At 51.6% G+C, this 27385-nt stretch overlaps 1 protein-coding gene across 4 annotated transcripts in view; it reads right to left on the bottom strand.

The window, feature by feature from the left end:
- Positions 1 to 27385, bottom strand: part of TCEA2 (transcription elongation factor A2) — a 135929-nt gene that overhangs the window by 17939 nt on the left and 90605 nt on the right. Inside the window, exons 1-3 of one of the 4 annotated variants that reach the window (XM_040329716.1) lie at positions 9613 to 9738; positions 2918 to 2980; positions 1340 to 1445 (exon numbers count right to left, since the gene is read on the bottom strand). In XM_040329716.1, coding sequence (XP_040185650.1) covers positions 1340 to 1445; positions 2918 to 2980; positions 9613 to 9687 — 244 coding nt within the window. In that variant the 5' untranslated portion in view covers positions 9688 to 9738. Of the gene's footprint in view, positions 1 to 1339; positions 1446 to 2917; positions 2981 to 9472; positions 9590 to 9612; positions 9739 to 27385 lie in introns of those variants that run through there. The other 3 variants (XM_040329717.1, XM_040329715.1, XM_040329718.1) reach the window with 3 other exon arrangements.

Here is a 27385-nt window from a genome sequence, read left to right as displayed (position 1 = left end):
CCCTATACAACCACTTCAAACTGAGGATGTACATGTATGACCTAAGGGCGTAAAGTGGTTGAACATTGTGGTACCGGGGATTATGATTGCAGCTGCACGTTGGTAGCCATGACCCGGGTATAACCACTTCAAACTGAGGATGTACATGTACGTCCTAAGGGCTTAAAGTGGTTGAACATTTTGTACGGGGATTGTGGTTGCAGCTGCAGGGTGATAGCCATGACACGGATGTAATCACTTCAAACTGAGGATGTACAGGTACGTCCTAAGGGCATGAAGTGGTTGAACATTGTGGTACCGGGGGATCATAGCTGCAGGTTAGTAGTCATGATCCAGATATAACTGAGGATGTACAGGTACGTCCTAAGGGCGTGAAGTGGTTGAACATTGTGGTACCGGGGGATCATAGCTGCAGGTTGGTAGTCATGATCCAGATATAACTGAGGATGTACAGGTACGTCCTAAGGGCGTGAAGTGGTTGAACATTGTGGTACCGGGGGATCATAGCTGCAGGTTGGTAGTCATGATCCAGATATAACTGAGGATGTACAGGTACGTCCTAAGGGCGTGAAGTGGTTGAACATTTTGGTACCTGGGATCGTGGTTGCAGCTGCAGGTTGGTAGTCATGATCCAGATATAACCACTTTAAACTGAGGATGTACAGATACGTCCTAAGGGCGTGAAGTGGTTGAACATTGTGGTACCGGGGATCATGGTTGCAGTTGCAGGTTGGTAGTCATGATCCAGGTATAACTGAGGATGTACAGGTACGTCCTAAGGGCGTGAAGTGGTTGAACACTGTGGTACCGGGGATCATGGTTGCAGCTGCAGGTTGGTAGTCATGATCCAGGTATAACTGAGGATGTACAGGTACGTCCTAAGGGCGTGAAGTGGTTAAAACACACCAATAAATACAGCGTGCAAAAAAAGGTCTGAATTTGGAGTGGATTCTACATTATAATAAAAGGGTCCCTGTATACACCATCCCATGAACAATAAGTGGAGGCGGACCTCTAAATAACCTATGCCGTAATGAGTGGGAGGAGCTCTGCATAACCCATCCCCTGAGGAATAAATGGGTGGAGCTCCACAAATCCAATTCTTATAAGGGTAAAGCCTCATGTAGCCCATGCCTAGCATAGTGAGAGTGACTGGAAGCACAACTAAACCCAGGAACATAACGCAATATATTGTAACTTATCAGTCAGACATGGTGGTTGCATTTGTTTTTTTCAGTACATTGTTTTGCAAGTACAGAAAAATACCCATTGATCCTGCCAGAAATCCTGTGCACTGGAAAAAACAAAATAGTAAATAAAAAACGAAGACATTTCTTACCCAGCAGCTTCTTCCAGGACTTTATTAGAGTTTTGGACAAAGTGATCACCTCTTCTTCATTGCTTTGTTTCCTCAGAGCGTTCACCGACATGCCGATCCGGGTGGACTGAAACAGAGCGATCGCTATGGTCACTCACAGGTATAATAAAGCAGAGCTTGGGTCCTACAGGTCACCATGCCACAAACTTGGCGCCACCATAAACTCAAAGTGACCAAATATAAAAAAATAAAAAATTATTAAAAAAGTAAGGATCCTTATGAATTGTAAATTGAGCCCATTGTCTTCCCCACGATGTCCAAAGGAGAACACAGTCACCCAATATGCATTGTGCAATCTACGCCAGACCTCAAATTTTCCACTCGTGGAAAATGAGGTCTGGCGAGGAGCTGGGCTGCCTGGGAGTGGGGGGGGGCGAGCACCGCCGGCATGTGGAGTTGATTGGTAGCGGTTCTCCCAGTGATTGCCTTGATGGCAGAGAGCATGGAGGAAGAGGAGAGCACGCTGTAACAGCTTACATTGAAATTTCCTCCGCTCTGCTCGCTCACACAGCCCCGCCTCCTTCTGACCACGCCCCTGTAGTAGACGTAGGTCCAATGCTGGGATGTGTTGAATACTACAGGCGCAGGGTCAGGAGAAGGCGGGGCTGTGTGAGCGAGCAGCGTGGAGGAAATTTCAATGCAAGTTGTAACAGTGGGGTATACTGCTCTGCGATCCCGCAGCTCTCCCCTTCCTCCCATCATAATCTGGCCGCCAATGGGGGCACAGGAAGGCTGCAATGTGGGGCACAGAGAAGCTGCAATGTGGGGCACAGGTGAGGCTGAAATGTGGGGCACAGAGAGGCTGAAATGTGGGGCACAGAGAGGCTGAAATGTGGGGCACAGAGAGGCTGCAATGTGGAGCACAGAGAGGCTGCAATGTGGGGCACAGAGAGGCTGCAATGTGGGGCACAGGTGAGGCTGCAATGTGGAGCACAGAGAGGCTGCAATGTGGGGCACAGGTGAGGCTGCAATGTGGAGCACAGAGAGGCTGCAATGTGGAGCACAGAGAGGCTGCAATGTGGGGCACAGAGAGGCTGCAATGTGGGGCACAGAGAGGCTGCAATGTGGGGCACAGAGAGGCTGCAATGTGGGGCACAGTGAGGCTGCAATGTGGGGCACAGTGAGGCTGCAATGTGGGGCACAGTGAGGCTGCAATGTGGGGCACAGTGAGGCTGCAATGAGGGGAACTGATAAAGTTGTTGTAAATATTTATTTTTGTAACTTAATTCTGCATAAAACATTTAAGTGCCATTTCACAGATAATTTATGAGGGCGTGATTAGTGGTAGGGGTTGGGTGGGGCAACTGGTGGCGAGTAACCCTTGAGGTCTGGCTTAGTGGCTCAAGATTTGAAATGTTGAGCCCTGATCTACGCCATTGGACCAATGTTCTGAGGTTCTTCTGTCTTCCAACCAACACTGAGGGTGACCGCCACCACCAGTGTTACGGGCTCCCTAGACTCTGGCCCAACTCCAGAGAAACCACAGTGGGTGGTTTTCTAAAAAAAGCAACACCACGACTCGACAATCTTGTCTCTTACCTGAAGCATGTCCAGAGACATGGACATATTCTTCAGCTGATTGAGAAGATCCAACGCCCCATCCTGCAAGAGAAAAAAAAAAAAGAGACTGGTGACACTTTTGTAGAAACCTGCAGCTAGCTTCACCATCCAAAAGGATCTCATACAGTTTATACTACCCTGACAGACCAGGGGCAATTATCCACTGCTTATGTCTGGAGAACAGTTTCTGCACCAAGGTTCCAAGAGACCCAAGAGGGGTGCTAGAGCGTTCTTGGGCAATAAGCAATTTCTGCCTCTCAGATAAGTTCCCACTGACACTCTTATAGCTGGATTCAGGTAGGGTTATCAGTAGATACCTCGTCGTAACTCTGAATCTACGCCGGCGTACATTTAAGCGTATTCTGGAAACCAGATACGCTTAAATTAGGCTAATATATGAGCAGCGTAAGTCTCCTACGCCGTCGTATCTTAGGGTGCAATTTTTCCGCAGGCCGCTAGGTGGCGCTTCCGTTGAGTTCGGCGTAGATTATGTAAATGACTAGATACGCCTATTCACGAACGTACGTGCGCCCGTCGCAGTAAAGATACGCCGTTTCCGTAAGAGGTACGCCGGCGTAAAGATAAAGCTGCCCCCTAGGTGGCGTAGCCAATGTTAAGTATGGCCCTCGTTCCCGCGCCAAAATTTGAAAATTTTACATTATTTGCGCAACTCGTCCGTGAATGGGGCTGGACATAATTTACGTTCACGTCGAAACTAATACGTCCTTGCGGCGTACTTTGGAGCAATGCACACTGGGATATGTACACGGACGGCGCATGCGCCGTTCGTAAAAAAAACGTCAATCACGTCAGGTCACATAACATTTACATAAAACACGCCCCCCTCGTCCTCATTTGAATTAGGCGCGCTTACGCCGGCCCCATTTACGATACGCCGCTGTAACTTAGGAGGCAAGTGCTTTGTGAATACAGTACTTGCCTCTCTGACTTACGGCAGCGTAGCGTAAATACGATACGCTACGCCGCCTCAAAGATGCGCCTGGCTACCTGAATCCGGCTATAAGTGGGAGACTGGCTAAGTTGGGCTTAAGCTGAATGAATGGTTTTGGTTAGATGCTCACATGGTTTGGACAAATCTAAAGGAGACCGACAAGTATGACCAGCTTCTGATGCCCACAGGCCCTCACATGGCACCTCTTGAAGGACCACCCAAAGTAAGGTCGCTGCAATAAACCAGTACAGGCAAGGATGGGGGTGTGGACTGATCAGCCAACAGTAAGCCATATCCAGGGATATCCCGTCACGGCCAGCCCTGTGGCTGCAGACCCAAAACATCTTACCAATGGCAACCCAAGGCATTCTCATCTCCTTCTGGAAGGGCAGGGCATCCTCAAGGATTATGGAGGACACTACATTGAGTACTGGGCCCTTAGACATGGCTCCACCTATCAGTATACTCCCCAAGGAGTATAGAGGACACTACATTGAGTACTGTATCCTCAGATGTAGCTTCACCTGTGTCCTCAGACGTGGCTCCACCTATCAGTATACTCCCCAAGGAGTATAGAGGACACTACATTGAGTACTGTATCCTCACCTGTGTCCTCAGACGTGGCTCCACCTATCAGTATACTCCCCAAGGATTATGGAGGACACTACATATAGTATCGTATCTTCAGACATGGCACCAGCTGTGTCCTCAGATGTGGCTTCACCTATCAGTATACTCCAAGGACACTATATATAGTTTTGTGTCCTCAGACCTGGAGCCACCTACCTCTCCTCAGACGTGGCGCTACCCGTGTCTCCTCGGACCCAGAGCCACACGTGTCTACTCTCTCCTCGGACCCGGAGCCACCCATGTCTCCTCAGATCTAGAGCCATCTGTGTCTCCTCAGATCTAGAGCTACCCGTGTCTCCTCAGATCTAGAGCCACCCGTGTCTCCTAAGACGTGGCTCCACCTGGGTATCCTCAGACCTAGAGCCACCTGTGTCTCCTAAGACGTGGCTCTACCCATGTCTCCCTTAGACTCAGAGTCACCCGCGTCTCCTCAGACTCAGAGCCACCCGCGTCTCCTAAAACGTGGCTCCACCTGTGTATCCTCAGACCTAGAGCCACCCGTGTCTCCTAAGACGTGGCTCTACCCGTGTCTCCTAAGACGTGGCTCTACCCGCGTCTCCTCAGACCCGGAGCCACCCGCGTCTCCTCGGACCCAGAGCCACCCGCGTCTCCTCGGACCCAGAGCCACCCGCGTATCCTCGGACCCAGAGCAACCCTCGTCTCCTCAGACCCGGAGCCACCCGTGTCTCCTCGGACCCAGAGACACCCGCGTCTCCTCGGACCCAGAGACACCCGCGTCTCCTCGGACCCAGAGACACCCGCGTCTCCTCTGACCCAGAGACACCCGCGTCTCCTCGGACCCAGAGACACCCGCGTCTCCTCGGACCCAGAGACACCCGCGTCTCCTCGGACCCAGAGACACCCGCGTCTCCTCGGACCCAGAGACACCCGCGTCTCCTCGGACCCAGAGACACCCGCGTCTCCTCGGACCCAGAGACACCCGCGTCTCCTCAGACCCAGAGACACCCGCGTCTCCTCAGAGTCACCTGTGTATCCTCAGACCTAAAGCCACCTGTGTCTCCTAAGACGTGGCTCTACCCGTGTCTCCTAAGACGTGGCTCTACCCGAGTCTCCTAAGACGTGGCTCTACCCGCGTCTCCTAAGACGTGGCTCTACCCGCGTCTCCTAAGACGTGGCTCTACCCGCGTCTCCTCAGACCCGGAGCCACCCGCGTCTCCTTACACCAGGAGCCACCCGCGTCTCCTCAGACGTGGCTCTACCCGTGTCTCCTAAGACGTGGCTCTACCCGTGTCTCCTAAGACATGGCTCTACCCGTGTCTCCTAAGACGTGGCTCTACCCGTGTCTCCTAAGACGTGGCTCTACCCGCGTCTCCTCAGACCCGGAGCCACCCGCGTCTCCTTACACCCGGAGCCACCCTCGTCTCCTCAGACGTGGAGATTCCAACTGGATCACTGAGAATGAAAAACAATCCCTCTAAATCTGAGGAGCCAAACCAACACCAATGCCTATCCAGATCCTGACATGTCCTTCGGTTCAGAGCAGGCTGCAGCTGCCAGCGAACAACAAGTCCCAGCATGCCCAGCAATAAGTGGTCAGGGCATGCCAGCGCCACAGCACATGGTCAGCTCAGAATTCTCCAACCGCCTGCCGGCAGTCTGCCAGTGTCGGTGTCCATGATGGGGTCTTTGGGAAACGGTGGCCCTCCAGCTGTTGCAAAACTACAAGTCCCATCATGCCTCTGCCTGTGAGAGTCATGCAATGCCTCATGGGACTTGTAGTTTCGCAACAGCTGGAGGGCTGCCAGTTGGAGATCCCTGTTCTAGATCGATACCCAATCACATCAAATGCTTGCAGACCAGGAGAACTACAAGATCCAGCAAAGCCAACCAGATCCCGAAGCTGTGTCAGAATAAGCTTGGTCAGACTCTTCTCCTTGCAGATACCCTGCAGAGCATTGCAGCATCGCAATATACCTTGCAGAGTATTGCAGCATCACGGAATTCCCTGCAGAGCAAGACAACATCACAATATTCCCTACAGAGTTTTTCAGCATGACAATATCCCCCGCAGAGCATTGCGCTGTACTTAAAAGAAGGTGCCCCAACAGTTGCAGAACAGACTGTGCAGAACATTACTCCTTCATAATATATTACGCCAAATTTTGCTTCCCCATAATAAGAGTGCAAAACTTTACACCCTCATCATGTATCTGGGCACATCACCCTGAAACTCTACTCTGCAGAAGATTTCACCCTTACTGGACCTGCAGAGCCTTGCACCTTCACAATATTGCCTGCAGAATACAGATTATCCCCCGCAGAGCATTTCTCTATCATATTATACATTGCATACCACTCTGCCCTGAAGAACACCAGACCTCCATTTTGCCCTGTAAATCACTGTACCCTGCAGAACATTGCACCCTCACTGTGCCCCAGAGAACACCCCTCCCACACACATACACACCGTACCCTGCAGAACATTGCACCCTCACTGTGCCCCAGAGAACACCCTCTCACACACACATATACACTGTACCCTGCAGAACATTGCACCCTCACTGTGCCCCAGAGAACACCCTCTCACACACACATATACACTGTACCCTGCAGAACATTGCACCCTCACTGTGCCCCAGAGAACACCCCTCACACACACACACACACACTCACACTGTACCCTACAGAACATCGCACCCTCACTGTGCCCCAGAGAACACCCCTCACACACACACACACACACTGTACCCTACAGAACATCGCACCCTCACTGTGCCCCAGAGAACACCCCTCCCACACACATACACACTGTACCCTGCAGAACATTGTACCCTCACTGTGCCCCAGAGAACACCCCTCCCACACACATACACACTGTACCCTGCAGAACATTGCACCCTCACTGTGCCCCAGAGAACACCCCTCACACACACATACACACTGTACCCTGCAGAACATTGCACCCTCACTGTGCCCCAGAGAACACCCCTCACACACACACATATACACTGTACCCTGCAGAACATTGCACCCTCACTGTGCCCCAGAGAACACCCCTCACACACACTTATACACTGTACCCTGCAGAACATTGCACCCTCACTGTGCCCCAGAGAACACCCCTCACACACACATACACACTGTACCCTGCAGAACATTGCACCCTCACTGTGCCCCAGAGAACACCCCTCACACACACACATATACACTGTACCCTGCAGAACATTGCACCCTCACTGTGCCCCAGAGAACACCCCTCACACACACACATATACACTGTACCCTGCAGAACATTGCACCCTCACTGTGCCCCAGAGAACACCCCTCACACACACTTATACACTGTACCCTGCAGAACATTGCACCCTCACTGTGCCCCAGAGAACACCCCTCACACACTGTACCCTACAGAACATCGCACCCTCACTGTGCCCCAGAGAACACCCCTCACACACACACTCAGTACCCTACAGAACATTGCACCTTTGCTGTGCCCCAGAGAACACCCCTCCCACATACACTGTACCCTACAGAACATCGCACCCTCACTGTGCTCTGTATAATATTGCATCCTCACTGTACCCTGCAGATTATCGCACCTTCAGTGTGCTCCAGAGAACACCTCTCCCACACACTGCACCCTACAGAACATTGCGCCCTCACTGTGCTCTGCAGAACATCGCACACTCACTGTGGCCCAGAGAACAGCCCTCCCACACACACTGTACCCTGCAGAATATTGCACCCTCACTGTGCCCTGCAGAACACCCCTCACACAAACACACACTGTACCCTACAGAACATTGTACCCACACTGTGTCCTGCAGAATATCGCACCCTGACTTTGCCCTGCAGAACATTGCACCCTCACTGTGCACTTTAGATTATTGCACCCTCACTGTGCCCTATAATACACCATACCCCACTCTGTTCTGCGGATCTTTGCACCCAGCAGAAGCATTGTACTCTCATTGTACCATGCAGGAGCACTACACCCATACTTTGCTCTGCAGGACAATGTACCTTTATTCTGCCTTGCAGAACATTGCACCCTCAACTTTGCCCAGGAGGAACAGTCCACCCATACTTTGCCTTATAGGTCATCGCACCTTCGCTGTGCCCTGCCGGCGCAACGCACCTTCGCTGCGCCCTGCAGGGCATCGCACCTTCGCCTGGCCCTGCAGGGCTTTGCACCTTCGCCTGGCCCTGCAGGGCATCGCACCTTCGCCTGGCCCTGCAGGGCATCGCACCTTCGCTTGAGGGCTTCGCACCTTCGCTGTGCCCTGCAGGGCTTCGCACCTTCGCTGTGCCCTGCAGGGCTTCGCACCTTCGCCTGGCCCTGCAGGGCATCGCACCTTCGCCTGGCCCTGCAGGGCATCGCACCTTCGCCTGGCCCTGCAGGGCATAGCACCTTCGCTTGAGGGCTTCGCACCTTCGCTGTGCCCTGCAGGGCTTCGCATCTTCGCTGTGCCCTGCAGGGCTTCGCACCTTCGCTGTGCCCTGCAGGGCATCGCACCTTCGCTGTGCCCTGAATTGCTTTGCTGTGCCCTGAATTGCTTCGCTGTGCCCTGCAGGGCATCGCACCTTCGCCGTGCCCTGCAGGGCTTCGCACCTTCGCCGTGCCCTGCAGGGCATCGCACCTTTGCACCTTCGCCGTGCCCTGCAGGGCATCGCACCTTTGCACCTTCGCCGTGCCCTGCAGGGCATCGCACCTTTGCCGTGCCCTGCAGGGCTTCGCACCTTCGCCGTGCCCTGCAGGGCTTCGCACCTTCGCCGTGCCCTGCAGGGCATCGCACCTTCGCCGTGCCCTGCAGGGCTTCGCACCTTCGCCGTGCCCTGCAGGGCATCGCACCTTCGCCGTGCCCTGCAGGGCTTCGCACCTTCGCCGTGCCCTGCAGGGCTTCGCACCTTCGCCGTGCCCTGCAGGGCTTCGCACCTTCCCCTTGCCCTGTATAACGCTACATCCCACTTTGTCCTGCAGAACATTGCACCTTCACACAAGCATACAGCATGGTTCTGGTAGTTGCAGTCCTACAATCCTTGCTCTCAGTGATGGACCCCTCATATGACGTCATGAGGCGCTGCTCCCTCAGGCAGACCCCTCCCCCCGTGTATAATCTCGGGGACTCGCCGTGCTCTTCTTGGTCACCATCTTATCCAGTTTTCTGGCGATACGCAGCACCTCCTCCACCTCCGGGGCCGCCATGTCTCCTCACCCGCCGGGCTGTCAGTACCGAGCCCTGATACCCCCCCTGCACGGACCCGCCGGACCCCGCCCCCCTCGGGTTTGTAGTTCCCCATCATCCTCTCTCTGCTGTCTTCTTATGGAAGCGCCGCGAGGCGGAACTACAAATCCCAGAATGCATCGGGCGCGGCCGGCTGCTCCCCAGCGCGAGGGATGCCGGGAGGTGGAGTTTGTACAGGTGAGCAGAGGACAGCGGAGAGCGGACAACAGACTACAAATCCCAGAGTGCATCGCGGCCCCATTCACCGCTATATAAGCGGAGACTTTGGAGGGGGGAGCGTCGCTGCTGCCATGGCAACACTGCAGAGCATTTCACCCCACTGCAGAACATTCCACACGCTGCAGAGCATTCCACCCAACTACAGGGCATTCCATCTTTCACATACAAATACAATACCAAGCAATCCATCCATGTAAGGAAGCCCTGCAGAGCATTTAACCAATTCTGCAGAGCATTCCACCCATCCCAGGATACACTGCAGAGCATTCCACCCATCCCAGGATACACTGCAGAGCATTCCACCCATCCCAGGATACACTGCAGACCATTCCACCCATCCCAGGATACACTGCAGAGCATTCCACCCATCACAGGATACACTGCAGAGCATTCCACCCATCCCACGATACACTGCAGAGCATTCCACCATCCCACGATACACTGCAGAGCATTCCACCCATCCCAGGATACACTGCAGAGCATTCCACCCATCCCACGATACACTGCAGAGCATTCCACCCATCCCACGATACACTGCAGAGCATTCCACCCATCCCATGATACACTGCAGAGTATTCCACCCATCCCATGATACACTGCAGAGCATTCCACCCATCCCATGATACATTGCAGAGCATTCCACCCATCCCACGATACACTGCAGAGCATTCCACCCATCCCATGATACACTGCAGAGCATTCCACCCATCCCATGATACACTGCAGAGCATTCCACCATCCCATGATACACTGCAGAGCATTCCACCCATCCCAGGATACACTGCAGAGTATTCCACCCATCCCATGATACACTGCAGAGCATTCCACCATCCCATGATACACTGCAGAGCATTCCACCCATCCCAGGATACACTGCAGAGTATTCCACCCATCCCATGATACACTGCAGAGCATTCCACCCATCCCAGGATACACTGCAGAGTATTCCACCCATCCCATGATACACTGCAGAGCATTCCACCCATCACAGGATACACTGCAGACCATTCCACCCATCCCAGGATACACTGCAGAGCATTCCACCCATCCCATGATACACTGCAGAGCATTCCATCCATCAGGATACACTGCAGAGCATTCCACCATCCCATGATACACTGCAGAGTATTCCACCCATCCCAGGATACACTGCAGACCATTCCACCCATCCCAGGATACACTGCAGACCATTCCACCCATCCCACGATACACTGCAGAGCATTCCACCCATCCCACGATACACTGCAGAGTATTCCACCCAATCCCATGATAGACTGCAGAGCATTCCACCCATCCCACGATACACTGCAGAGCATTCCACCCATCCCAGGATACACTGCAGAGTATTCCACCCATCCCACGATACACTGCAGAGCATTCCACCCATCCCAGGATACACTGCAGACCATTCCACCCATCCCAGGATACACTGCAGAGCATTCCACCCATCCCACGATACACTGCAGAGCATTCCACCCATCCCACGATACACTGCAGAGTATTCCACCCAATCCCATGATAGACTGCAGAGCATTCCACCCATCCCATGATACACTGCAGAGCATTCCATCCATCCCATGATACACTGCAGAGTATTCCACCCATCCCATGATACATTGCAGAGCATTCCACCCATCCCATGATACATTGCAGATCATTCCACCCATCCCATGATATAATGCAGAGCATTCCACCATCCCATGATACACTGCAGAGCATTCCACCCATCCCATGATACACTGCAGAGTATTCCACCCATCCCATGATACAACGCAGAGCATTCCACCATCCCATGATACACTGCAGAGCATTCCACCCATCCCATGATACACTGCATAGCATTCCACCCATCCCATGATACACTGCAGAGCATTGCACCCATCCCATGATACACTGCAGAGTATTCCACCCATCCCATGATACACTGCAGAGCATCCCACCATCCCATGATACACTGCAGAGCATTCCACCCATCACAGGATACACTGCAGAGCATTCCATCCATCAGGATACACTGCAGAGCATTCCACCATCCCATGATACACTGCAGAGTATTCCACCCATCCCAGGATACACTGCAGACCATTCCACCCATCCCAGGATACACTGCAGAGCATTCCACCCATCCCATGATACACTGCAGAACATTCCACCATCCCATGATACATTGCAGAACATTACACCATCCCATGATACACTGCAGAGCATTCCACCATCCCATGATACACTGCAGAGCATTCCACCCATCCCATGATACACTGCAGAGCATTCCACCCATCCCATGATACACTGCAGAGCATTCCACCCATCCCATGATACACTGCAGAGCATTCCACCTATCCCATGATACACTGCAGAGCATTCCACCCATCCCATGATACACTGCAGAGCATTCCACCCATCCCATGATACACTGCAGAACATTCCACCCATCCCATGATACACTGCAGAGTATTCCACCCATCCCATGATACACTGCAGAACATTGCTCCATCCCATGATGCACTGCAGAACATTCCACCCATCCCATGATACACTGCAGAACATTGCTCCATTTTCTGAGGAAGGGGGTGTCCCAACCACTGCACTGCCCCTAAACGATACTCTCATAGAGAAATATGAGGGCTGTCTGTCACACTGATATTCTGCCTCCAATACTTTCTGAGTTACTGACCCGGAACAGGAACAGGTATAAAGATGAGGAAAGTCACCCCCCTCCCCCCCCTCTGCCGGTTCTGGTCAGTGACTCCGGGGAGGACAGACACTCCATGACTCAGAGTTATGACGGGTCTTGGCATTCGCAAGCCGGAGCCGGAACCTGTTATGGGATCCGGGATTAGAGTAATAGGACAATAGTACACGGGCCCTGAGCTTTACACAATGACACACTGGTATCTGGGGTCCAGAACAATGACACACTGACACTTGGGGGTCCCAGAACAATGACACACTGACACTTGGGGGTCCCAGAACAATGACACACTGACACTTGGGGGTCCAGAACAATGACACACTGACACTTGGGGGTCCAGAACAATGACACACTGACACTTGGGGGTCCCAGAACAATGACACACTGACACTTGGGGGTCCAGAACAATGACACACTGACACTTGGGGGTCCAGAACAATGACACACTGACACTTGAGGGTCAAGAACAATGACACACTGACACTTGGGGTCCCAGAACAATGACACACTGACACTTGGGGGTCCAGAACAATGACACACTGACACTTGGGGGTCCAGAACAATGACACACTGACACTTGGGGGTCCAGAACAATGACACACTGATACTTGGGGACCCAGAACAATGACACACTGACACATGGGGGTCCCAGAACAATGACACACTGACACTTGGGGTCCCAGAACAATGACACACACTGACACTTGGGGGTCCAGAACAATGACACACTGACACTTGGGGGTCCAGAACAATGACACACTGACACTTGGGGGTCCAGAACAATGACACACTAACACTTGGGGTCCCAGAACAATGACACACTGACACTTGGGGTCCCAGAACAATGACACACTGACACTTGGGGGTCCAGAACAATGACACACTGACACTTGGGGATCCAGAACAATGACACACTAACACTTGGGGTCCCAGAACAATGACACACTGACACTTGGGGGTCCAGAACAATGACACACTGACACTTGGGGGTCCAGAACAATGACACACTGACACTTGGGGGTCCAGAACAATGACACACTGACACTTGGGGGTCCAGAACAATGACACACTGACACTTGGGGGTCCAGAACAATGACACACTGACACTTGGGGGTCCAGAACAATGACACACTGACACTTGAGGGTCAAGAACAATGACACACTGACACTTGGGGGTCCCAGAACAATGACACACTGATACTTGGGGACCCAGAACAATGACACACTGACACATGGGGGTCCCAGAACAATGACACACTGACACTTGGGGGTCCCAGAACAATGACACACTGACACTTGGGGCCCAGAACAATGACACACTGACACTTGGGGACCCAGAACAATGACACACTGACACATGGGGGTCCAGAACAATGACACACTGACACTTGAGGTCCAGAACAATGACACACTGACACTTGGGGGTCTCAGAACAATGACACACTGACACTTGGGGGTCTCAGAACAATGACACACTGACACTTGGGGCCCCAGAACAATGACACACTGACACTTGGGGGTCCAGAACAATGACACACTGACACTTGGGGGTCCCAGAACAATGGCACACTGACACTTGGGGGTCTCAGAACAATGACACACTGACACTTGGGGCCCCAGAACAATGACACACTGACACTTGGGGGTCCCGGAACAATGACACACTGACACTTGGGGGTCTCAGAACAATGACACACTGACACTTGGGGCCCCAGAACAATGACACACTGACACTTGGAGGTCCAGAACAATGACACACTGACACTTGGGGGTCCAGAACAATGACACACTGACACTTGGGGGCCCCGGAACAATGACACACTGACACTTGGGGGTCCAGAACAATGACACACTGACACTTGGGGGTCCCAGAACAATGACACACTGACACTTGGGGGTCTCAGAACAATGACACACTGACACTTGGGGCCCCGGAACAATGACACACTGACACTTGGGGGTCCAGAACAATGACACACTGACACTTGGGGGCCCCGGAACAATGACACACTGACACTTGGGGGTCCAGAACAATGACACACTGACACTTGGGGGTCCCAGAACAATGACACACTGACACTTGGGGGTCCAGAACAATGACACACTGACACTTGGGGGTCCCAGAACAATGACACACTGACGCTTGGGGGTCCAGAACAATGACACACTGACACTTGGGGGTCCAGAACAATGACACACTGACACTTGGGGGTCCAGAACAATGACACACTGACACTTGGGGGTCCAGAACAATGACACACTGACACTTGGGGATCCAGAACAATGACACACTGACACTTGGGGGTCCAGAACAATGACACACTGACACTTGGGGGTCCAGAACAATGACACACTGACACTTGGGGGTCCAGAACAATGACACACTGACACTTGGGGGTCCAGAACAATGACACACTGACACTTGGGGGTCCAGAACAATGACACACTGACACTTGGGGGTCCAGAACAATGACACACTGACACTTGGGGACCCAGAACAATGACACACTGACACTTGGGGTCCCAGAACAATGACACACTGACACTTGGGGGTCCCGGAACAATGACACACTGACACTTGGGGGTCCCAGAACAATGACACACTGACACTTGGGGGTCCAGAACAATGACACACTGACACTTGGGGGTCCCAGAACAATGACAGCCTGACACTTGGGGATCCAGAACAATGACACACTGACACTTGGGGGTCCAGAACAATGACACACTGACACTTGGGGGTCCAGAACAATGACACACTGACACTTGGGGGTCCAGAACAATGACACACTGACACTTGGGGGTCCCAGAACAATGACACACTGACACTTGAGGTCCCAGAACAATGACACACTGACACTTGGGGTCCCAGAACAATGACACACTGACACTTGGGGTCCCAGAACAATGACACACTGACACTTGGGGGTCCCAGAATAATGACAACACACTAACACTTGGGGGTCCCAGAACAATGACACACTGACACTTGGGGGCCCCAGATGTGTAATATGTTCTCTCTCCTGTCACGGCACTCATGCTGCTCCCCGGCGGCCCCTCCTCTCTTCTCGTCCATCCCCATTTGCTTGTGACATCATCTGGGATGGACGAGAAGAGAAGAGAGGAGGGGCCGCCGGGGAGCAGCATGAGTGCCGTGACAGGAGAGAGAACATATTACACACGCTTCCTGCGCTGCTCTGCATGCTGGCTGGTAAACGACGTGCACCATAATGTGCCCTAATGTGCTATGTGCCCTGATGTGCCCCGTGCCCTGATGTGCCCCAGTCCCTGATGTGCTATGTGCCCCAGTCCCTGATGTGCCCTGTGCCCTGATGTGTCATGTGCCCGATGTGCTATGTGCCTCGATGTGCTATGTGCCCTGATGTGCCATGATGTGCCCCGTGCCATGTGCCCTGATGTGCTATGTGCCCTGATGTTCCATGTTCACTAAAGTGCTATGTGCCCTGATGTGACCCGTGCCTTGATGTGCCCCGTGCCCCGATGTGCTATGTGCCCTGATGTGCCCCGTGCCCTGATGTTCCATGTTCACTAAAGTGCTATGTACCCTGATGTGACCCGTGCCCTGATGTGCCCCGTGCCCCGATGTGCTATGTGCCCTGATGTGCCCCGATGTGCTATGTGCCCTGATGTGCCATGATGTGCCCCGTGCCCTGATGTGCCATGTGCCCTGTGCCCTGATGTGCTATGTGCCCTGATGTTCCATGTTCACTAAAGTGCTATGTACCCTGATGTGCCCCGTGCCCCGATGTGCTGTACCTCAATGTGGTGTGCCCTGATGTGCTGTGATGTGCCCTGTACGTGTTGTGCCGTGATGTGCCCTGTGCCCTGATGTGCCCTGTGCCCTGATGTGCCCTGTGCCCTGTACCCTGATGTGCTGTAGACCTGTATCGCCTTTTATCCCCGTGAGCCGAACACTAGAAAGAAGCATGTCGTTCGAAGACATAATTACTCTGTATATCCTGCAGAGGGCGATATTCAATTCACAAAACCCCTGCAAAGAATAATGCTGGGCAGCGGCCAGGGACAGATCCGCTCTGGTAAGAAGGCTCGGGTGCTTTGTGTTATTACATTGCATTTTTGCTTTTGAACCTTGGGGTAGATTCAGAGAACAATTACGCCGGCGTATCCATAGATACGCCGCGTAATTGCCAAGCTGCGCCAGCGTATCTACTTTTTGTATTCAGAAAGCTAATTACGCCGACATTAGCCTAAGATACGACTGGCATAAGTCTCTTGCGCCGTCGTATCTTAGGGTGCATTCTCACGCTGGCCGCTAGGTGGCGCTACCCGTAGTTTTCAGCGTAGAGTATGCAAATTGACCACTTACGCCGATTCACAAACGTACGTGCGCCCGGCGTTCGTTTTTTACGTCGTTTGCGTTAAGGCTTTTTCGGCGTAACATGGTTCCTGCTATTAGGAGGCGCAGCCAATGTTAAGTATGGACGTCGTTCCCGCTTCCAATTTTTTATGTGGTTTGCGTAAGTCGTTCGCGAATAGGGCTGGACGTAATTTACGTTCACGTCGAAACCAATACGTCGTTGCGCCGTACTTGGAAGCAATGCACACTGGGATATGTACACGGACGGTCATCCTAAATTTACATAAAACACGCCCCCCCCTTCCACATTTGAATTACGCGCGCTTACGCCGGCCCCTTTTACGCTACTCCGCCGCGACTTACGGAGCAAGTGCTTTGTGAATACAGCACTTGCTCCTGTAAGTTACGGCGGCGTAGCGTAAATACGAATCGCTGCGCCGCCTTGCTGCTAAATTACCAATATTTTTTTTTTTTTTAATTAGCGTACTGAATCAATATACATGATGTATAACATTTCCAAGGCAAAGTGATCTTCCCGGGCCCGGCGTGCCTCAGAATGCCCCTCTAGTACAGGGTACAGGTGGTATCATGAATCCCTGCGGAGGACACGAGATATATCGGAACACACAGAAATAGGCCAACTCCACCAATCTCTCACAAATCTCCATGGACCAGGACAACTCTATCATTACCACAGAAAAATGTGGAGAACCCATCATTTTCTCTCCTGTCACCAGGACAGAGGGGGGGGGGGGGGGCACAGATCGCAATAAAAACTTCACAGAGGTTCTAACTTCTCAACAACTAAAAGTAAGCTGTGGCTTTAGATGCACTATATTGTCAAAAGTATTGGGACGCCTGCCTTTACACGCACATGAGCTTTAATGGTATTTCTAATAGAATAAAACAGAATAGAAATGAAAGGAATAAAATAGAAAATAAAAGAATTGAAAAGAATACGAAAAATAAAAGAATTGAATAGAAAACAAAATAATAGAATAGAAAAGAATTGATCAGAAAACAAAAGAATTGAATAGAAAACAAAATAATAGAAAATAATTTAATAGAATAAAAAAAAAAATAGCTGTCTTCCTGAAATTCAAATCTTGCAATTTGAAATTCGAATAGAATAAAATAGAAAGGGCCATATTCTTAGAGATCTCTGGCGGCGTAACGTATGTCCTTTACGTTACTCCGCCGCAAGTTTAACTGGCAAGTGCCTGATTCCCAAACCACTTACCTGTAAACTTGCGGCGGCGTAGCGTAAAGTCCACCCGCGCAAGCACTCCTAATTCAAATGATCCTGGTAGGGGGCGTGGATCATTTAAATTAGGCGCGCCCCCGCGCCGATCGTAATGCGCATGCTCCGTCGGGTAAATTACCCGACGTGCATTGGGCTTAATGACGTCTCACGGACGTCATTTGTTTTGACGGTAACGTAAATGGCGTCCATCGCCATTCACGGACGACTTACGCAAACGACGTTAAATTTTCAAATTTCGACGCGGGAACGACGGCCATACTTAACATTGAGTACGCCATCTAGGGGGCATGTTTATCTTTACGCCGCGTATCGCTTATGGAAACGACGTAAAAACACTACGACGGGCAAGCGCACGTTCGTGAATTGGCGTGACTAGTCATTTGCATATTCTACGCTGACCGCAAAGGAAACGCCACCTAGCGGTCAGCGTAGATATTGCAGCCTAAGATACAACGGCGCTGGCCGTCGTATCTTAGGCATGTTTAAGTGTATCTCAGTTTGAGAATACACTTAAACATAGGATCGGACTTAGAATCGGACTTACGTCTGCGTATCTGCTGATACACCGGCGTAAATTCTTTGAGAATATGGCCCAAAGAATATAGCCGTCCATCGAAATTCAAATTTTGAATTTTGAATTAAATAGAACCAGCTATTCTTCACAATAGATAGATTCAATATTTTTGATATTACCAAAAGTATTGGGACGCCTGTCTTTACACGCACATGAACTTTATTGGCAAGTCTTAGGGCCAGATTCAGAGAGAGTTACGCCGGCGTATCAGTAGATACACCATCGTAACTCTGAATCTACGCTGTCGTAAATTTAAGCGTATTCTGGAAACCAGATACGCTTAAATTAGGCTAAGATACGAGCGGCGTAAGTCTCCTACGCCGTCGTATCTTAGGGTGCATATTTACGCTGGCCGCTAGGTGGCGCTTCTGTTGATTTTGGCGTAGAATATGCAAATGAGCTGCCTGCACAGAGTCCTGACCTCAGTGGCAACGTTTGATGGGCACAGTGGCAGCGTTTCATGGGCAAAGTGGCAGCATTCGATGGGCACAGTGGCAGTGTTTGATGGGCACAGTGGCTGCGTTTGATGGGCAGAGTGGACGCATTCGATGGGTACAGTGGCTGCGTTCGATGGGCACAGTGGCTGCATTCGATGGGCACAGTGCCAGCCTTTGATGTGCACAGTGGCAGCATTCGATGGGTACAGTGGCTGTGTTAGATGGGCACAGTGGCTGAGTTAAATAGACACATCGGCTGCGTTCGATGGGCACAGTGGCAGCGTTCCATGGGCACAGTGGCCCCCGGAACACTGCCCTGGGCACTGGTGGACAGTACACTGATGAGGCTGCAGCTGGCGGGTACAGCGATGTGGGAGAACACGAAGGACGACTAGCCTTGCAGTGACAGAAGCAGACACAGAGCCAATGCAAGCGGGCAGAGATCGGTGGAGCGGGGGGGCAATTACAATAACTAATGCCCTAAATTGCTCTCCATGCAGTAGCTGAAAGCCGTGGGAAGGAGAGGAGTAGAAGCAGCTTTCAGCTGCTGCATGGAAAGCCATTCAGGGCATCGATTAGGGAAATCTATGCGTAAAAAACACAATTTAATAATGTAAAAATAAATAAAATAAATAAGAAAACATATTTTTAAATGGGCACAGTGGCAGCATTGGATGGGCAGAGTGGCAGCATTGGATGGGTACAGTGGCTGCGTTAGATGGGTACAGTGGCTGCATTAGATGGGCACAGTGGCTGAGTTAGATGGACACATCGGCTGCGTTCGATGGGCACAGTGGCAGCGTTTCCATGGGCACAGTGGCTGCATTCCATGGGCACAGTGGCTGCATTCCATGGGCACAGTGGCAGCGTTCGATGGGCACAGTGGCAGCGTTCGATAGGCACAGTGGCTTGCGTTCAAAGGGGACAGTGGCTTGGGCACATTGGCTGTGTTTGATGGGCACAGTGGCAGCGTTTGATGGACACAGTGGCAACGTTTGATGGGCACAGTGGCAGCGTTTCATGGGCAAAGTGGCAGCATTCGATGGGCACAGTGGCAGCGTTTGATGGGCACAGTGGCTGCGTTTGATGTTTTTTTTTTTTTTCATCTGCAGGCGAAAAGGACAGCAAGATGATCAGTACATTTTTCAGCACGAAGGACTGCAGCGACACGGAGGAAGAGTTAAACGCAGAGGGGGGAAAAGCCGCCACCCTCCTCTCTTCTGCCGTCTCTGGCTTGGGTGGGGTTCACATTAAGGAAACCGCACCTCCAGCGGAGTCAGGCGGCTCCCAGACTGATCCCGGAGAGACTCTTTCAGCGTCTGTCCCCCCCACCAAGGAGAAGCCCCTGGGGAGATAGAGGGGGGGGGGACCCTTATGTCTCTATAATTATGTACAGAAAGGGCTTATTAAAACAAGGAATCACTATGTTCAGTTTTGTTAGTTAACAAGAGAGTAATCCACATCTGTCCCCTAATAATAGAGATTGATGGTTCCGTGCAAACCCAGAGCATCTTCTTTCATCCACTCATACTGACATGTCCAAGGAGCTTACACTCTACAGTCCTCGCCACCTATGTACAGACACAGGCCAATGCCAGAGGAATATTCTACGAGCATGCATCTGGGTTGTGTGCGGGAGGAAGCCCACCTAAAGGCACTGGCCCGGATTCAGGTAGATTTGCCCCTTATTTACGGAGGCGCAGGGCAGCGTTTTTGCCCTGCGCCCCGCAAATTTACTGCGCTACCCGCGATTCACGTTGCAGTAGCTCCGTAAATTGCGTGTGCGCTGTGTAAACTTGCCCTGCGTAAGGGCGCCTAATGTAAATGATCCCGTAGGGGGCGGGAATCATTTAAATTAGGCGCGCTCCCGCGCCGAGCGTAGAGCGCATGCTCCGTCTGGAAACTTTCCCGACGTGCATTGCGGCAAATGACGTCGCAAGGACGTCATTTGCTTCAAAGTGAACGTGAATGGCGTCCAGCGCCATTCACGAATCACTTACGCAAATTACGTAAAATTCGAACGTCGCGACGCGGGAACGACGGGTATACTTTAGCATTGGCTGCCCCTGCTATTAGAAGGTGGCAGCCTTACGCTAAACACGCCGTACGGAAACAACGTAAATTGCGTACGCAGGGCTCGCGCAACATTGTGAATCGGTGTTAGTATGCAATTTGCATACTATACGCTGACCACAATGGGAACGCCCCCTAGCGGTCATCGCAAGAATGCAGCCTAGATATGCGTGGCATAAGAGCCTTATGCCACGCAGATTTTAGGCTGCAGTCGGCGTTACGATGTTCCTGAATCAGGAGCATTCGTAACGCCGGGGCAAGTAAGCAATTGCGCTGTGTAACCTATGGTTACACAGGCGCAATTGCTACTTGAATCTGGGCCACTGGGGCTGATTTACTGAAACTGGAGAGTGCCAAATCGGGTGCAGCTGTGCATAGTAACCAATCAGCTTAGCTTTAACAATAAAACCTGGAAGCTGATTGGCTACCATGCACAGCTGCACCAGATTTTGCATTCTGCCAGTTTCAGTAAATTAACCCCGTAGTCAGTGGCGGCTGGTGGTATATTTTTTTTTGGGGGTGAGAACCACCCCAGGCGGTCGGGACACAGGCAACCCCCATTTGGTCGGACGGTCCCCGCACTTATCCCATCTAGGTAAAACCGCAGAGCATTGCGACCATACTTACCATAATGAATGTGTTGCAGGTGCAGTGCACAGGTCCCTGCATTGTTTGCCCCCGTTCACACTTAGGCGTATACGCCTGTAGTGCGACGCCGCTGCAGCCCTGAGACGCCAGAGGGATGATTTAACATGCACCTCTATGGAGATGGTTCACATCTCCACGCCGTACGCCTGAAAAAAAAGTCCCGGACCTTTTTTTCAGGCGGCTTTCGGCGTTCGGCATAGGAGATGTGAACCATCTCCATAGAGGGGGTGAAGGCTGCATTCACAATCGCGGCGTTTTGTCGCCGCAAATCGCGGTACAAAACGCTGCTATTTGTCGCCGCAATTCGCGGGACAAGCCACCGCGTTTTTGTACGCCGAGGTGTGAATGCAGCCTTTATCCCCAGATCTGCACGGGGTATAAATCTTCTGTTATGGGGCTGGAGGAAGTAAGGGTACTTTGACACTGAGGCGCTTGGTGCGCTGGCGGTAAATAGCGGCGCTTTACCATTGTGTTTGCCGCGATTTTAACCCCCCCCGCTAGCGGACGAAAAAGGGTTAAACCCGCCCGCAAAACGCCGCTGCAGTGGCGGTTTGCAGGCGGTACGGCCTATTGATTTCAATGGGCAGGGGCGCTATAGGAGTGGTGTATTCACCGCTCTTACAGCGCCTCAAAGGTCCTGCCAATGCACCGCCCTCAGGCTTTCACACTGGAGATAAAGGAGCGGCTCTTTAAGGGTGCTTTGCAGGCGCCACTTTTAGCGCAATAGGGACTGCAAAGCGCCTCAGCGTGAAAGCAGCCTAAAAAGTGAACCACAAGTGCGGTGGTGTCACTGCACCTGTGCTGGCGAGATACACTCTATTACCAAAAGTATTGGGATTTCCTCTCACTTCCTGTTTTTACTATGGAACAGGAAGTGGAGGGAACTCTCCTCTAAGGGAGACTGAAGGCCAAAAAAGAAAAAATTTACAGGTGTTATAACCTTCCCTTACTCTATACTCTTTAACTGCTTGCCGACCGCCGCACGCCGAGGTACATCGGCAGAATGGCACGGCTGCGCATATTGGCGCATAGGTACATCCCCTTTAATATGCACAGCCGTGGGTCGCGCAAGCGCCGCCGGCGGCGTGCTTGCGACCCGGTCGGGTACTCCGTGATTACGCCCGCAGGACCCGATCGCCGCCAGTGTCCCGCGATCGGGTCACAGAGCTGAAGAACGGGGAGAGGTAAGTGTAAACAAACCTCTCCACGTTCTTCCCATTGAGCCTGTCATAGGGAAAAAATGATCAGTGACATCACACGCCAAGCCACGCCCCCACACAGTAAGAATCACTCCCTTAGGGCCCACTTAACCTCTTCAGTGCCCTCTACAGGTTAACCCCTTCACTGCCAGCGTCATTTTCACAGTAAGCAGTGCATTTTTGTAGCACTGATCGCTGTAAAAATGACAATGGTCCCAAAATGGTGTCAAAAGCGTCCGATGTGCTGATCGCCGCCATTAAAATAAAAATGCCATAAAACTATCCCCTATTTTGTAGATGCTATAACTTTTGCGCAAACCAATCAATAAATGTTGCCCCATCACGGGTGTCTGTGGGAGGCATGGTGCCCCATCATTGGTACATGTGGGAGGAATAGTGCCCCATCATTGGTGTCTGTAGGAGGAATATTGCCCCATCATTGGTGTTTGTGGGAGACATGATGCCCCCTCATTGGTGTATGTGAGAGTAATGGTACCCCATCATTTGTATATGTGGGAGGAATTGTTCTGCAATCATTGGGGTCTGTGGGAGGCATGATGCCCCCTAATTGGTATATGTGGGAGGAATAGTGCCTCATCATTGGTGTCTGTAGGAGGAATAGTGCCCCATCATTGGTGTCTGTTAGAGGAATAGTGCCCCATCATTGGTGTCTGTAGGAGGAATAGTGCCCGATCATTGGTGTCTGTAAGAGGAATCGTGCCCCATCATTGGTGTCTGTAGGAGGAATAGTGCCCCATCATTGGTGTCTGTAAAAGGAATGGTGCCCCATCATTGGTGTCTGTAAAAGGAATAGTGCACCATCATTGGTGTCTGTAAGAGGAATAGTGCTCCATCATTGGTGTCTGTAGGAGGAATAGTGCCCCATCATTGGTGTCTGTAAGAGGAATAGTGCCTCATCATTGGTGTCTGTAAGAGGAATAGTGCCCTAACATTGGCATCTGTTAGAGGAATAGTGCCCCATCATTGGTGTCTGTAAAAGGAATAGTGCACCATCATTGGTGTCTGTAAGAGGAATAGTGCTCCATCATTGGTGTCTGTAGGAGGAATAGTGCCCCATCATTGGTGTCTGTAAGAGGAATAGTGCACCATCATTGGTGTCTGTAAGAGGAATAGTGCCCTAACATTGGCATCTGTTAGAGGAATAGTGCCCCATCATTGGTGTCTGTAGGAGGAATAGTGCCCCATCATTGGTGTCTGTAAGAGGAATAGTGCCCTATCATTGGTGTCTGTAAGATGAATAGTGCCCCATCATTGGTGTCTGTTAGAGGAATAGTGCCCCATCATTGGTATATGTGGGAGGAATGGTGCCCCATCATTGGTATATGTGGAAGGAATAGTGCCCCATCATTGGTGTCTGTAAGAGGAATAGTGCCCTGTCATTGGTGTCTGTAGGAGGAATAGTACCCCATCATTGGTGTCTGTAGGAGGAATAGTACCCCATCATTGGTGTCTGTAAGAGGAATAGTGCCCCATCATTGGTGTCTGTTAGAGGCAGGGCCGGCCCTGCCATGGGACCCGATGGTACCATTGTACCAGGCAGCACTTTCAGGGGGGCAGCAATTTTCCTGCCCGCACGCCATGCCATTCCGCCAGCTCCCCTCTCCACTCCACTGTGGGGCTAATTGCATGAATAGAGCCATGACAGGTCCTCTTTATACTCCTATATACATGTATATAGCCATGATAGGTCCACTTTAGTTATCATGATATAAAATAATGGATGTGGGGGCATTTTGGTGAACGTAATTTTTTTTTTGGGGGGGGGGCAGCATTTCATTCTTGGTACCAGGCAGCACAATGTCTTGGGCCGGCACTGGTTAGAGGAATGGTGCCCCATCATTGGTATCTGTTAGAGGCATGGTGCCCCATCATTGGTGTCTGTGGGAGGAATGGTGCCCCATCATTGGTATCTGTTAGAGGAATAGTGCCCCATCATTGGTATATGTGGGAGGAATATTGCCCCATCATTGGTATCTGTTAGAGGAATAGTGCCCCATCATTGGTGTCTGTGGGAGGAATAGTGCCCCATCATTGGTGTCTGTGGGAGGCATGGTGCCCCATCATTGGTGTCTGTAAGAGGAATAGTGCTCCATCATTGGTGTCTGTAGGAGGAATAGTGCTCCATCATTGGTGTCTGTAAGAGGAATAGTGCCCCATCATTGGTGTCTGTAGGAGGAATAGTGCCAAATCATTGGTGTCTGTAAGAGGAATAGTGCTCCATCATTGGTGTCTGTTAGAGGAATAGTGCTCCATCATTGGTGTCTGTAAGAGGAATAGTGCTCCATCATTGGTGTCTGTAAGAGGAATAGTGCCCCATCATTGGTGTCTGTAAGAGGAATAGTGCCCCATCATTGGTGTCTGTAGGAGGAATAGTGCCAAATCATTGGTGTCTGTAAGAGGAATAGTGCCCCATCATTGGTGTCTGTAAGAGGAATAGTGCCCCATCATTGGTGTCTGTAGGAGGAATAGTGCCAAATCATTGGTGTCTGTAAGAGGAATAGTGCCCCATCATTGGTGTCTGTGGGAGGAATGGTGCCTCATGTTCCAAGAATTGGAGCAGCTGGTAGCTGTGTGAAATAAGCCAGCACACGATATACAGTATATGTGACAGGTACACTTTATTGTCTCTCTCTTAGCTTTTTGCCATCCCCCCCCTCTGCCTGTCAGGAAGGCGTCCTCCTCTGCCTGACATGTGCTTGGTGTGTGTGTGTGTCTTTGTTTCCTGCGGCCAGTCCTCTGTCTGTGGGAAGCCGGGAACCCCCCAGATCTCACACGAGGCTCCCACACTTCCTGCCCTGTCTCCATCACACGCAGGGACATTATACAAACCTCCCTGGCCCGCCAGCGGGGACACCAAGTGCACTCCTGGGGGCCGGAGACGCCAAAGGAGGAATAAGGGGGGGGATCCTTTTATTAAATCTACAAGTCGGCACCCCCCCCCCCTCCCAGGCACACGTCCCTGACATTCCCAGCTAACTCTCACTGATATGACAGGAAGTCAGGAAAAGACGGGAGGAGAGGGGACACAGGCCAAGAAGAGGGACAGTTCCAGGAACCGGCCAAACAGATTAAATGTTTTCTCCTTTATGTGGGGGGGGGGGGGGGCATTGTGGCTGCAGCATCCTGGCTAGTCCGTGCCAGGGCCGCTGACCTATCTGCCGTTCACATGACCCCGGGCCGTCTATGTCTACTAATGTCACAGTCATAGTCCCAAACAGTGAATCAGCTATTACTGCAAACATCAAGCCGTTCTTTCTGATTAATCAGGTCACAAAGTATCCGGGTCGTGGCATCGCCACCAAGAAATCTCAATAAAATGCTTGTTTTCACCTTTCCTGTCCTTTGTTACCTCTCAGGGCAGCTCATCTCCTGCGGCCTCTTTGCAGTGATGGTTGCATGACATTTCCCAAGCCGGGGGTTTCCTGACGGTGACAACGTAAATGGGTGTCAAAAACGTAGTTGATTTTCTAAAACTGGAGAGTGCAATATCTGGTGCGGCTCTGCATGGTAGCTAGGGTGGCCAAATGTCCGGGATTCACCCGGACAGTTCGGGTTTGGAATCATGCGTCCGGTTTTCAGACTGCCTGAAACCCGGACACATTATTCAGACCGGACTATGACTTCCCAGCAGGGTTGCTGGCTGCAGTTGTCTAAGCCGAGAGTGTCTCTGTTAAGCCCCTTTCACATTGAGGCGTTTTTCATGCGGTACAGCGCTAAATATAGCGCTGCTATACCGCATGAAAAAATCATGCCATGCAGTCTTCAGTGTGAAAGCCCGAAGGCTTTCACACTGAAGCGGTGCGGTAGCAGGACCGCTCCAAAAGTCCTGCTAGCCGCATCTTTGGAGCGGTATAGGAGCGGGGTGTTTATCGCTCCTATACCGCGCCTTCCCATTGAAATCAATGGGAAACTGCGGTAATACCACCCGCAATGCGGGCGGTATTAACCCTTTTTTGGCCGCTAGCGGGGGTTAAAACCTCACCGCTAGCGCCCGAATATATATAAATACGACGGTATAGCGGCGCTAAAAATAGCGCGGCTATACCGTCACCGCACCTCCGCTGCCAATGTGAAAGCAGCCTTACACTCTTTCATACTTTTTTTTTTTTTAATTGTCTGTCTTTTTTTGTTTACAGCTTAATTTTTTTTAAAGACTTAACCACTAGAGACCCGTGCTGTAGACGAAAGACGT

Source organism: Rana temporaria, chromosome 12 (genome assembly GCF_905171775.1).
Source record: "Rana temporaria chromosome 12, aRanTem1.1, whole genome shotgun sequence".
Lineage (NCBI taxonomy): Eukaryota > Metazoa > Chordata > Amphibia > Anura > Ranidae > Rana > Rana temporaria.
The sequence above is the reverse complement of the archived record's forward strand: the minus strand, read 5'-3'. Positions and strand labels throughout refer to the sequence as shown.